Source organism: Sesamum indicum, linkage group LG3 (genome assembly GCF_000512975.1).
Source record: "Sesamum indicum cultivar Zhongzhi No. 13 linkage group LG3, S_indicum_v1.0, whole genome shotgun sequence".
Classification (NCBI taxonomy): domain Eukaryota; kingdom Viridiplantae; phylum Streptophyta; class Magnoliopsida; order Lamiales; family Pedaliaceae; genus Sesamum; species Sesamum indicum.
The window spans coordinates 18,167,122-18,179,259 of record NC_026147.1 but is presented as its reverse complement, the minus strand read 5'-3'; the positions used below and the strand labels follow the sequence as shown (position 1 = coordinate 18,179,259).

The following is a 12,138-nucleotide window of genomic DNA, read 5'->3' as shown; positions in this document are numbered from 1 at the left end:
CCAACAAAAAAACACCCCCCCCCCCCCCCCCAACATCCAAGTTACTCGACCAATCTCCATTAGGGATAATAATGCTATTCTCTTCCTCCTCAGTCGCACAAACTACAAAAGAACAAGAGAAATGTGGAAACGAAAGGTGAACAAAAGGAATAGAAATCATAAAGCAGGAAAAGGACAGGGCCATAGCAAAGGTCTTGAGTAGAGTAAAACACCTGCCGGAGTCTGTTTTGGTTTGGAGAAGCGTCAAAGCATAAAAACACACACCGTCAAAGAAGAGATTGGGCACTCATTAGAGAGACAAAAGAAATAAGGAAATTGTTGGGAGTGTACTTATAGTTACAAATACAATATTAGTGGGTCTATTTTTAATTACTACTACAAACGCAGGATGTCTATTTATATTTTCAAGAAATATATAATATTTATGTAATTAAATCTAATATTAGGATAATTTACCTCATGGGAAGTTACTTGTAAAATTTTGACGTCTATTTATAATTTCAATTATAATTTACTTGTAATTACAACTATAATATTAAAAAATATATTTATAATTTTATAAAAAATTAAATAATATTTATATAATTAAATCTAATCTTACAAATCATCGGTGTAATTTACCCTAAAATAAAAGAACATGACGACAAGTACTTCCATTTCTACTACTCATTTTTACCAAGAAAAGGAAAAAAGGTTTCGTTTGTGGCTGTTGCACGAGGAGAAATTCGAGAACATTGTACTCCTCGCTACATGTGTTGTACTTCTTGCGTGCTTTGATTGGGAGGAGAATGGCGACGAGAACAATATATATTCTTTTCTAATCTCCAATTCGTACTCTCCGCTAGTTTCATTTCGTGATCAAAATGCTGGAAGCTGCTCCACTGCTGTTCACGCCAAAATGCCACCCCACCGCTTCTCTCCACCCTTCCACCATTTTATTGAACAGAACCAAGAGCCCATTTCGCCCTTCTTTTTCTTGCTCACCTCCCAGCAAGAAGTTCAAAATCCATGCTGCAAAACAGCAACAAGCTGATGAATTGGAGCCTCAGAACGATAACAAGCCAGGTACATTACTATTTGACGTTGTTTTTCTGATGTGGGTTCTGCTTGTTTTCTTGTTTTCTTTGTGGTTGTTATGAGGTTATGGGAATTGGTTATATGTATAGTCTTTTGAATGCTCAGATGATAGAAATGAGTTGTTAACTGAAAAGGCTGGTCGTGAAGAGGTTGATTTTGGGTGGTTATCTGCATTTCCCCATGTCTTGACTGCTTCCATGTCCAATTTTCTCTTTGGTTATCATATTGGGTAAGCTATGTGTTCCCTTTAGCTTTTGTTTTCTGTTTTGATCACATAATACTCTCTCTGCGTGTGTTTGTGTGTGCATACATGTGCTGTAGCTGTGGTTTGTAATTTGCTTGGGCAACCTATTAGAGATATTCGGGCTCGAAAAGATTTTTATCTTTGCTTGATGAATACATAAATATACATTGATGTATTATTGTGTATATATCAATTTGGATCACTAAAGAACATCAATAGATGTTTCTGTGCCCTCAACATGATGCAGTGTGATGAATGGTCCTATTGTTTCTATTGCCAAGGAGCTTGGTTTTGAAGGAAATTCCTTTCTTGAGGGACTTGTGGTTAGTATATTCATAGGTGGTGCATTTATTGGAAGCATAAGCTGTGGATCTCTTGTTGATAAACTTGGTTGTCGCCGCACATTTCAGCTTGACACTGTACCTCTCATACTCGGTGCAATCATAAGGTAATTATTTGAGAAAATATCAGTAAGAAGGAAGTTTTTCTTGTATTATTTTGACATCATGTTTTCTGGAAATTATTCTTAATTTAGTTTTCAAAAATTGCAACATTGATTGTTGATGTTGTGTTCATCAGTCAGGAAACATGCTGTTTGCCCTTGTTTCTACAGATGTTTGACATTTAAAAAGAAAAATTACATGATCTTCAAGCTTCATAGAAGACCGTTGGCAAGTAGTTTCTGACTATATGATAATCATGCTAAAATTAGAAGCATGTCAGAGAGCAAGATCTCTTCATGATGAGAAACTTGAGAAAATTCTATGAAAAGCCACCCATGTATGTTAGGCAAGTAAATCTTATAAAAGTTTTGTAATGTTCTTTTGCTCTGAATAGCAAGAACTCGTACACATTTCTGGTTAAAGGACATTACAATCCTTTAATGTTTTATTTTTTAACTTAAAAATCTATTTACCATTCCAGCAGTGTACAATTTCATTAATAATATATATATATATATATATTAATTTCATCAAAGACATTTCTTCAAACATTTTAGAAAGCACAATGTCTTCATGGAACTCATAGAAAATTGACCCATGAAATTCCTCGCAGTAGGTTTTTGCACAAAAAGATGTTTATCTTGCATATCATTAACTACACTAGGGGAAACAGATTCTTTAGGCTCCATACTGGCTATAAGTTGCATGGAAACATGTACCACAGAGGCATGGATAATTTAATCTTAAGCTTCACTTTGATTTTCCAACTAATGAAGATGAGTGCAAGGATTAAATATTGAGTGCTAGTTATAGGAACAATAAATCAAAATCACCAAATTTTCTAGAGTTTTCATTCTTGACCTGTGAGTGAAATTTGTGGATTTTTACTGGTCTTACATTATTTGTCTTCTTACGCTAGTTTGATGTTTGAACAATTTCTAACAGTGCTCAAGCACACTCCTTGGACGAAATACTATTGGGGAGATTTCTAGTTGGCATTGGTATTGGAGTGAACACAGTTCTTGTTCCTATTTATATTTCAGAGGTAAAAGTTAACTACTATGTTTATGATACCTTGTGGAGTCTGCAATATCATCTCTTTGCTGGGTATATAATTTTCTAGTTTAAACTACAAACACATGATTTTCCATCCATGTTGTCATTTGAAGGCTCTTTATTTCCATAGCTATGTTACCTCTGTACAATGACCTCAGGGATTCTTTCTCTCAAGTCTCAACTTCGAGTAAATGTAAAATGGGTGCATTAGTTCAACAGGGCAATAATTATTTCTTATGTTGTACTTATACTGTTAAATCTTCAACATGGTACAAATCATTTTCATTTTATTCCTGTATCAAATTTGCACCAACCATCACCTTGCCAAATCAGTTGATCACCTCTGCTACCCTTGCCCTCTATCTTGTCATCCTTCCTAGTGTTAAGGCATGTCTTTATACTGAGCTTTCAGCATTCCTTGCATACCCTTTATGAAAACAAATTCTCTAGGCATCCAGGGGCTACATTATAATGTTTGCTTTACCCAATACGAAGAGTTAGAGAGAAGGCTAACAGTAATGCCACTGGTGGCAATAAGCTTTCTACTGGGCCTTAATACATGGAGTTTAAATGAGCATGTAATTTCAATTGCTGATACACTTTGATGAACTTTCTTCTGAGAAGATTTTCAAGTACTATGAAACTTTGTTTAAGTGACTTGAAAAACTTAAGTAAGGTCATCTCGAATAGTACTCATATTGCAGAGAGATAGACCCTTGTGCTATTCCTAGTGTGGTGTTTGAGAGAGAGAGAGAGAGGCCCTTATTGGTACCCCCACGTGGGGAGTTAGGGGACTTCTTTTCCTGTATGCTGGAGTCTTTGAGATTTGTGGGTTGGTGGCCACAGAGGACGGTTGTATATATGATACACTAAAGATCCTTCCAAAAGAGGAAATATGTCTTAATTCATTGTTACATGATAATAAGCCTGTATTTACTCCACACAAACTTCACTTGACAAGGCTGAAGTTTCATTGTGGGCTTTCACTTATGCTATTAACTTCCACATTGTTTTATAGGTTGCCCCAACAAAATATAGGGGTTCACTGGGGACGTTTTCTCAGATTGGGACATGCCTCGGAATTATAGCGTCATTGTGTTTAGCGATTCCTTCAGAAAATGATCCTCACTGGTAAACCCTTTACCTATATATATCTTCATTCTTGCTAGAAGGTAGATTCTAATGTTGAAAATTGGTCCATATGAAATTCGTAAGGAGATTTAAGGTAGATGGGGCATTCAAATATGAACTAATTTAAGGAGAATTATATCCACAGTCCTTAAGGTTAGGTTTGTATATAGAAAGCTTTCCACTGTTCGGGAATTTACTTTTACCCCCCTCGAAGGCTCGAAGTCAAAGATGTCTGATTTGAATGGTTAACATGTTATGATAACATTTTCAGAAAGTATGATGCATTTTGGAAACTGTCCTGACGTAAACAATGAGGGGTGTGTAGGGCTTCTTATTTTATTCCTTCCCCCTTATTTGAACCCGAACTCTTCAGTTGTTGATGTCATTAATCATGATTTCAGTTTTGAGAGGATTTTAATTTTGTTTTGAATTTCAGTGCAAATTTCTTGTTAATTATTTACTCAATTTTTAAGGAGTTCTAATTATTTTCTTAAGTTGAAATTAGCATTTTGTTTATTGCAACTTTAGGGGGTGTTTTCAAAAACTTATGCTTTTCAAAAGTGCTTAATTTTGGAAAAAGTGGATAAGTGATTAAGATGTAAAAGTTGAGAGTGATTGTAAGTAATAGTTATAAGTAGAAAAAAAGTTGATGTGGAAGTGTTTGGTCGAAAAGTTGGTCTCTCACCATCTTATTTGTAAAATTACGTGACTATGAATAGATTTTAGCCATTACTGGAATGGGGTGTTAAAAAATAGTGAGGGCGAAAAAGTCATAACCAATTTATTTACAAAAATGCCTTAAGCTGCAATGAACACTTTCTCACCATTCTTACCAGCTCACAAATTTTATCTTAATTAAGAGCATCATAGAAGTTGTATTTCCAAACACCTTAGCTTAATTTAAGCTATAATTTGAAAAGCACTTAAGAATGTTTTGCAGACACCCCCTTAATTAATATAATGTGAAATAGCACGGGATGACATTTGAATTTAATTGTAGGATACATAAAATCTCTTAACGTTAGATGGGTGATGCATCTTCTTGTTCAATTCAAGTTGAATTTCAATGGTTTTTCTATTTAGATTCTTCCCTTTCTTTCATCTTTCACAAAAAATTCTTATCAAAGTTTACACTGGAGTAAATTTAATAAATTTATCAAAGTTGAAGCAAAACATAATAAGACAAATGTTCTGATTAAGTATATTTTCGCTTTGATTTGATCCAAATTTATTGAATTTTTTCAATGTAGAGATATGTTTAATTAATTTCAAAGAATTTTAAGTTTTTCAAGGTTTTCCAAATTTAGTGATATTTATAATATGTCTCTAGAACTTTTTGTAATAAAATAATTGAACTTTTTCCTTCACTGAACCAAACAACATATAGGGGTTGAATTCATACTTGAATACTTGCATGGATAAGTAGACTATGTTTATGTGTGTGTGTGTGTGCATGTTTGTATTAACAACTATAACCGATCTTTTTGAAATGCATCATTTATGTGGATTCAGCAGCAACTGCAAAGAAGTTATTATTGACTTTATCACCATCAACATTATCTTTATTCTTATAATAACTTATGCCACACGAAGGAGGATGTTTGGTCATTTGATTATAAGGAAGGAGAATGTATCCTAAGTATTGCTGATAAGTCACCAATTGACTCTAGTAGTCCTTGTGTTTAACATAATATTCCGCATTTAAATAACAATGTCAGCTGTATCTTCTGTTGCAAAATGGTATTGCATCTTGTATTTTATTAAATATATATAAACCACGTCTATTAAAATCCATTTCATCTATATATTTAAGGAAATATTTTATACATGCTACATGTATAAATATTAAATGGAAGATGACAGTCAATATTGATTTGCAAATAGAAGATACAATTGGGTGTACTACATTTACATTCCCTCCACTATGTATACCTAACAATAATATCCTTTATGTCATACAAATATACACAATAAAGTAGGGGCAAATTTGTCATTTCATTGTATCTTTAACTTTTTCTAATTTATATTACCAAAAGGGGGCAAGGCTATTTTTTTAGACAACAGGAGGTTATATGCAAATTTCATTTACCCTTAATTTAGTGCAGAAAATCTTAATCTAGTTACATCTTTTGCCTGTTTTCCTTTACTGTGGAAATTCCGCTCGAGCTTGGGCAAGATTGTTGGTGATAGATAGAGTCAGTTACAATAGTTTAAAGTTGCCTGTTACCACTTATGATACACAAGATTTTGAATGTTTTGTGCTTTTGTCTTTGTCCTTTATTGCAAGCTTCTAAAGGTTTGACAATCTGATATCTTATGGATTACTCATCTTTAAAATTGTTTTTACCAGTGCTCCTACTATAATTCCAGAGTGAAATAACATTTTATATTATATATTTGAAATGCTCTCATCTAATCATGCTCATTTTGACAGTTTCATTAATCATGTAGAAGCAGTTTCATGCTGTTATTTTACTGATTTGGGCAAAATTTACTATCTGATTATTAGGTGGAGGATAATGCTGTACATAGCTAGTATACCGGGATTTCTTCTTGCCCTGGGAATGCAGTTTGCGGTTGACAGCCCTCGCTGGCTATGTAAAGTATGATATAATTTCTGTTCTAGCATAGATTTTCAAAACCTCTTTGTTCGCATGGTCATAATTCTGTACTTCTTGAGGATTTTGCAGGCAGGTAGAATTGATGATGCTAAAGAAGTAATAAGTAACATTTGGGGTCCATCACAAGTTGATAAAGCTATTGAAGAATTCCAGTCTGTCATTAGAAATGATGGCGCTGATTTAGATAGCAGTTGGCTGGAACTCTTGCAGGAGCCTCACTCTAGAGGTGGTAGCAAGGTGTATTTTCATTTCTTGTTTTATATCCGTGCTTTTGAAGCTTGAATGCATATTATGATTATTATCTTAGTTACATGTCTTCTATTACATATGAAGAAAAGCCTAGTGTAGTACGTGTCGCATACAGATAGGTTGGAATGCTTTGAGTCGTTCACAAGGGCTTTGGCTGACTAATTAGAGTGGTTTGCTTCACAGATTCCATACTATTGGTTGAGAATCCGGCTATTTCAGCCAATATTTCTGGATCTACTTGCCAATTCTTTTCTGATTTGACTAAAATCGGCAAATATTATAAGAGCAAATACTTTTCATATCACTTTTTCTACTTTTCTACTTTTCAATGTTCGTACATTAGAAGGTTATAAAGTAACAGATTATATGAAGCAACAAGGGAATTAATGCACGAGAGAAAATCATATTGAAAGTTTTGAAAGACCAAAAGACCAATCAACTTCATGTTGATTTTCCTAATGGGCTCATTGATAACCGGAAAGTGCTAAGAAAAGCAGGGTCAAGCTTCAAGATTATATATTGAAAAAAGAGTATCAGGATATCTTTTCTCCTTCAGAAGCTTTGCCCATCTGTTGTTGGTCCATTGAGATAGCTGATGTCTACTTATTTCAAAATTATATACTGCAGAACCACTTTTTGTTCATTAATGCCACTCTTTAAATTTAGGGTCCCTAGATGTGTTTTCCGTCAAATGAAATGTTCAATCTCCATGTCCATATTTAATTGTTTTCTTCCATATCAAGTTATCACAGTTATGGCAAAGCTCACCATGTAGCATGCATGCGGACATAATAACTTCGCTAACTAATTAGCTAGGTTGGGTTGGTATAAGCTTCCTAAGTCAGATATCGTCCTTTTTGCTGACCAGATGTTAAGATATTGCTTGTCTGAGGTCCTGCATAGTGCATAGGGCATAAGTTCCTAGAATAGACTTATATGGTTGGTATTGTCAGGAGCAACAGAATTCTGGTATGAATACTGCACATCACTTTCTGATTTTTGGTTGGCCTTTGTATATTATCGTTAGCATCTGGCTTAAAGGCTAAACTATTGGTTATGTTTGATGGCTGTGGTTGCAGTTGCATTAATTGGAGGTGCCCTTTTTATTCTACAGCAATTTGCCGGTATAAATGGAGTTCTCTATTTTTCTTCCTTAACCTTTCGAGATGTTGGAATCACAAGTAGTGCTATAGCAAGCTTATATGTTGGGCTTACCAACTTTGCAGGTCTTGAAACTATCAAATCTAATACATTTGCACCACACATTTATGCAAAGCATTAGGTCTCTTAGATGTGCTAAATTTCAGGTGCACTTTGTGCCTCATACTTGATGGACAAGCAAGGGAGGCAAGTGCTTCTGATTGCTAGTTACCTGGGAATGGTGAGTAAATCCATACAATACACGAAAATATGTAATAATATAATTATGCAACCGAACTAAATATATTGTCTGGTTCACACGAATTATGAGTTCAGTGCTAATGACAATGTTGTGGTCCTGAAATTGGAAAGTTGACAGCTGATTATTTTCAAAATTTGGTATAATTTTTTCTGGAAAAGTAAGCTCCCTAATGAGAAGATTGTGTCCCTTAAACAGGTTGCTTGATACGCTATTCATTTTTACGTACTTAACAGTTATTTTATTCGTTAGCAAGCTTATGCATAAATTTACCTATCTTTTCGTTTCCAGGCTGTATCTATGTTTGTCATAACTGGTGCAATCAGCTTTCCTATCGATGCAGAGATCAGCTCCAACTTATCAATATTGGGCACTATCATGTATGTTTCTTTTAGTGATATCACATAACAAGTAACGAATGCATGCTGCTATATTATTATCCCATCTTATACACTTCTACATTCATTTAATCATTTAATCTCATGGGTTGTCTCTTGGTGTTCAATTTTTTCGTACATATGTTAATTATCATTAAAAAAAAAATGCTTGTTTAATTATGTCCCATTGTCATATCTTTGTGTATGTATTATACAATTTGTTCTTAACTGTTTTGTTAATTTTGTGATCGTTACTTGTCCTCAAACTAAGGAGCATTTAATGGAGTGATTATTTGGCATCTCCGATATTCAGCTTACATATTTTAAATGGCAATTATACCGTATATCATTCTTTCAAACATGTATGTTGCTTCCAAATTCAATTACTCTGATGACCTGATGATGGGCTAGCTTGAATACAATTAATGCATACGCTTACAACCCTACAACTGGGTGGGTAGGAAAATGCACTTGGCTGCAAAGTAAAGTTTACAGCTTTTGTCTACCACTTCAGTTTTTCCTGACTTGCAATGTATCACTCTAAAGTCTCCCCATCACTTGTCCCTTTTTAAGCCCTCAATATCTTCCTTTCGTTCTTTGAAGTCTCAGAAATGGCGTGATTTTAAGTATTTTGAAGTACATTACTTCGACAGTTTTTCTCTTACCCCTGTTATTTTGAATTATCGGGGATTATGTATTTGAAACAATATTTTCTTGTTTTATTCTTGAAAGCTTTCATCTAATGTGATGATTGTTTATAGGTACATATTTACTTTTGCTATAGGAGCTGGGCCAGTTACCGGGCTTATAATACCAGAGCTTAGCAGCAGCAGGACACGAGGGAAAATCTTGGGCTTCAGTTTCTCTGTTCACTGGGTATGTGCACTGAAAGCCTGATGCCATCAAAATTAAGATCAAGAATCCTAATCAATAGCTCAATTTTCTTGACATCTATTGACACTTTGCTGAACTAGCCAAACCGATACCAAGATTTTGGCACAAATCTTTCAATATTCGGTTTCAGTTTCATTTTAATGCCAAATTAATCTTATTGGCTTTCATTGGCATTTACTGATACTAGATGGTATACTAGACTTCAAATTTCACCATATTATCCAACCCTCAACCAAGCCAAAGTCGAGATTCCTGGCAGAAGCTCCCACAAATCTGTTCTAGTTTCGTTTCTGCTTTTCTTCTTCTACCTCTCCAATCATCACTTCACTGGTTTCTTACTATGGCCTGTTGTTGAAAATGCACATCTTAAGTATATGGACTTATTACTTTTATTTTAATATCAAAGTAGTATTTGAGGTTCGTAGTACCATAATTCGGTATTTGGTTTCATACCAAAAGTTTAAGTTAAGATTTAGGTTGGGTAAGTTTCCTGAATGAACATCTCTATCCACTAATAAAATGGAAACTATATGTTGAGACCTCCCATTCTGGTTCTACTTTTTGTCCATTTTCATTGTGAATCAATTATGGGGTATGATATAGTTTGTTCTAGTCAAAGGATCAAAGGAGAAAGACGATGAATGGAAATGAGAACTTGATTTCTTGTGCATCAGTCCTTTGATATTTGAATTTTCTGAGAAAGCTTCTCTTCCTCTCTAGATGTCATCATATAGCAGCAAAAGCTATTTAGGATATGTTCTTATCTGCCTTTTGTTTTCTAACAAAAAAAATGAACCCTTTTTCTTAATTTTTGGACAAAATTGAAAACAATGGAAAATGTAGAGAATTAACTATATAAGGTAGCAACACTTGGCTATGTAATGTTTTTCCACATATAACTCTCCAACAAAAAGAAGAGGAGAATGGGATTTTATGTGAATTCCAGATCCTAACCTAAGGCCTTACAAATGGTAAGAAATATGTACTTCATCGATGTTTTAGACTGCATCTTGGATAAAATATTGAGAAATGAATAATAAAATCATAGAAGTCTCACAACACAAATATGTAAACTGCATTCCACTCTTATTGTGAAAGCATGATCTTTCTGGTGAATTCAGGTGTTTAACTTCTTGGTCGGTCTCTTCTTCCTTGAAATGGTGGAGAAATTCGGTGTCGCTCCAGTTTATGCGGGCTTTGGTGGCATTTCCTTGTTAGCAGCTGCTTTTGCTTACTACTTTATAGTCGAAACTAAAGGGAGATCTCTTGAAGAAATTGAGATGTCGCTGAATTCCAACTATCAAGGCAGGAATAAGTAACACAGTGATCTTTGATCATGAAATCATCCCAACCTGGCTTGCACTGTTGCCGTTTTGAAACGTAAGTTTCTCTACCACTCCGCCTCATGCACTCTAGTTCTGTGTCTTCGTATAATGTAGTGTGATATTTTGACGAACTTTTTAAAAATTTGTAATATTCCTTAACGTCACATATTTTTTCTAGTGGACATGTGTAGAGGATTCCTACTGATTGAAACCTTGAAATCAAATAATAAGTTTATCGTCTTTATAGACAGGATGGCCGTGAATGCTACAGGGCAGTATACAGTTAGATTTGTAGTTTTGAAATTGTATATGTTGTTATGATGCCATATGCAAAATATTACTGTTTCTTGCTTCATGCTTTTATGATCAAGAATGAACATTTCTATGTTGCAATAAGTTCATTAGCACTTATGCACATTGGTATCATGTATCCTATGTAGACTTGATTGGTTGATGAGCTCTGCTTGACCTGTTGATTTCAACTTGTTAGTCACCAGCTTTATCATCTACCAGCTGACTTATTTTGAGATCTCTACCTGATTAAAAAAATGGGTAATTTACTACCAGTTACTATGTGATTTGTTATAAATTACAAATATTTTTCGATGTTTAAAAAATTATCAATACCTCTTGATTTTAATAATGTCTAGCAACAGTATAATTTGTTAGCTTCCATTAGATCTTCATTCACTGTTTTTATCAAAAATTTTCTTGTGGACTATACTTTATAATTAAAATTTTAAGTATTTTTTTATGGATTAAGTGGATAATTTTTTTCATCCACTTCATCTATTAGTCCCAAAATCGAATGTAAAATTGTTATTAATATTTGGCTTTCATTTTTTTTTTAAATTTGATGTTGATTCAGTTTTAAATTTTAGCGTCGGTTTATCAAATATTATGACAAATGCAAAACTAATCATACAATTTTTATATATTTAATTTATATGTAATTTTTATACTTATTATTATGTATAAACTATCTTACTATAAAAATAAATAAAAAGTACAATTATGATTTCTAGTACTCAAATTTTATTTTTTTCATTGCTTAAACGAAAAATCTAATTTGCCAAAACAATGAGAAAATTTCATAATTAGAAAAATCAAATCAATTTACTTAATTCTAAGTTTTCCAGGTTTTCGATATCACATTCTGATGTAGCGAACTTTAAGTTCTATCAAAATTTTTCCATTGAAATTTTATAGAAGAGTAAACTGCATTTTGTCATTCAAACAATATTTTACACTCTGTCATTTAAATTTTTTTTTTATATCAACGTACTATCTCAACTTCATAAAATTTACACTTTATCATATAT

At 33.6% G+C, this 12,138-nt stretch overlaps 1 protein-coding gene across 4 annotated transcripts; it reads left to right on the top strand.

Moving 5' to 3' along the window:
• Window positions 696–10,918, top strand: LOC105158697 (probable plastidic glucose transporter 1). Of its 4 annotated transcripts, none has more exons than XM_011075536.2 (12): window positions 697–1,065; window positions 1,183–1,306; window positions 1,569–1,769; window positions 2,710–2,809; window positions 3,839–3,951; window positions 6,461–6,554; window positions 6,642–6,798; window positions 7,901–7,915; window positions 8,129–8,202; window positions 8,512–8,600; window positions 9,359–9,473; window positions 10,613–10,918. In XM_011075536.2, the coding sequence occupies exons 1-12, from the start codon at window positions 864–866 to the stop codon at window positions 10,808–10,810; spliced, it is 1,482 nt and encodes a 493-aa protein (XP_011073838.1). In that variant the 5' UTR covers window positions 697–863; the 3' UTR covers window positions 10,811–10,918. The 4 variants fall into 4 exon arrangements, with proteins under 4 accessions (XP_020548009.1, XP_011073838.1, XP_011073837.1 ...); XM_011075535.2 differs by having other exon boundaries at window positions 7,901–8,047; XM_020692350.1 differs by lacking the exon at window positions 1,183–1,306 and having other exon boundaries at window positions 696–1,065; window positions 1,661–1,769; window positions 7,901–8,047.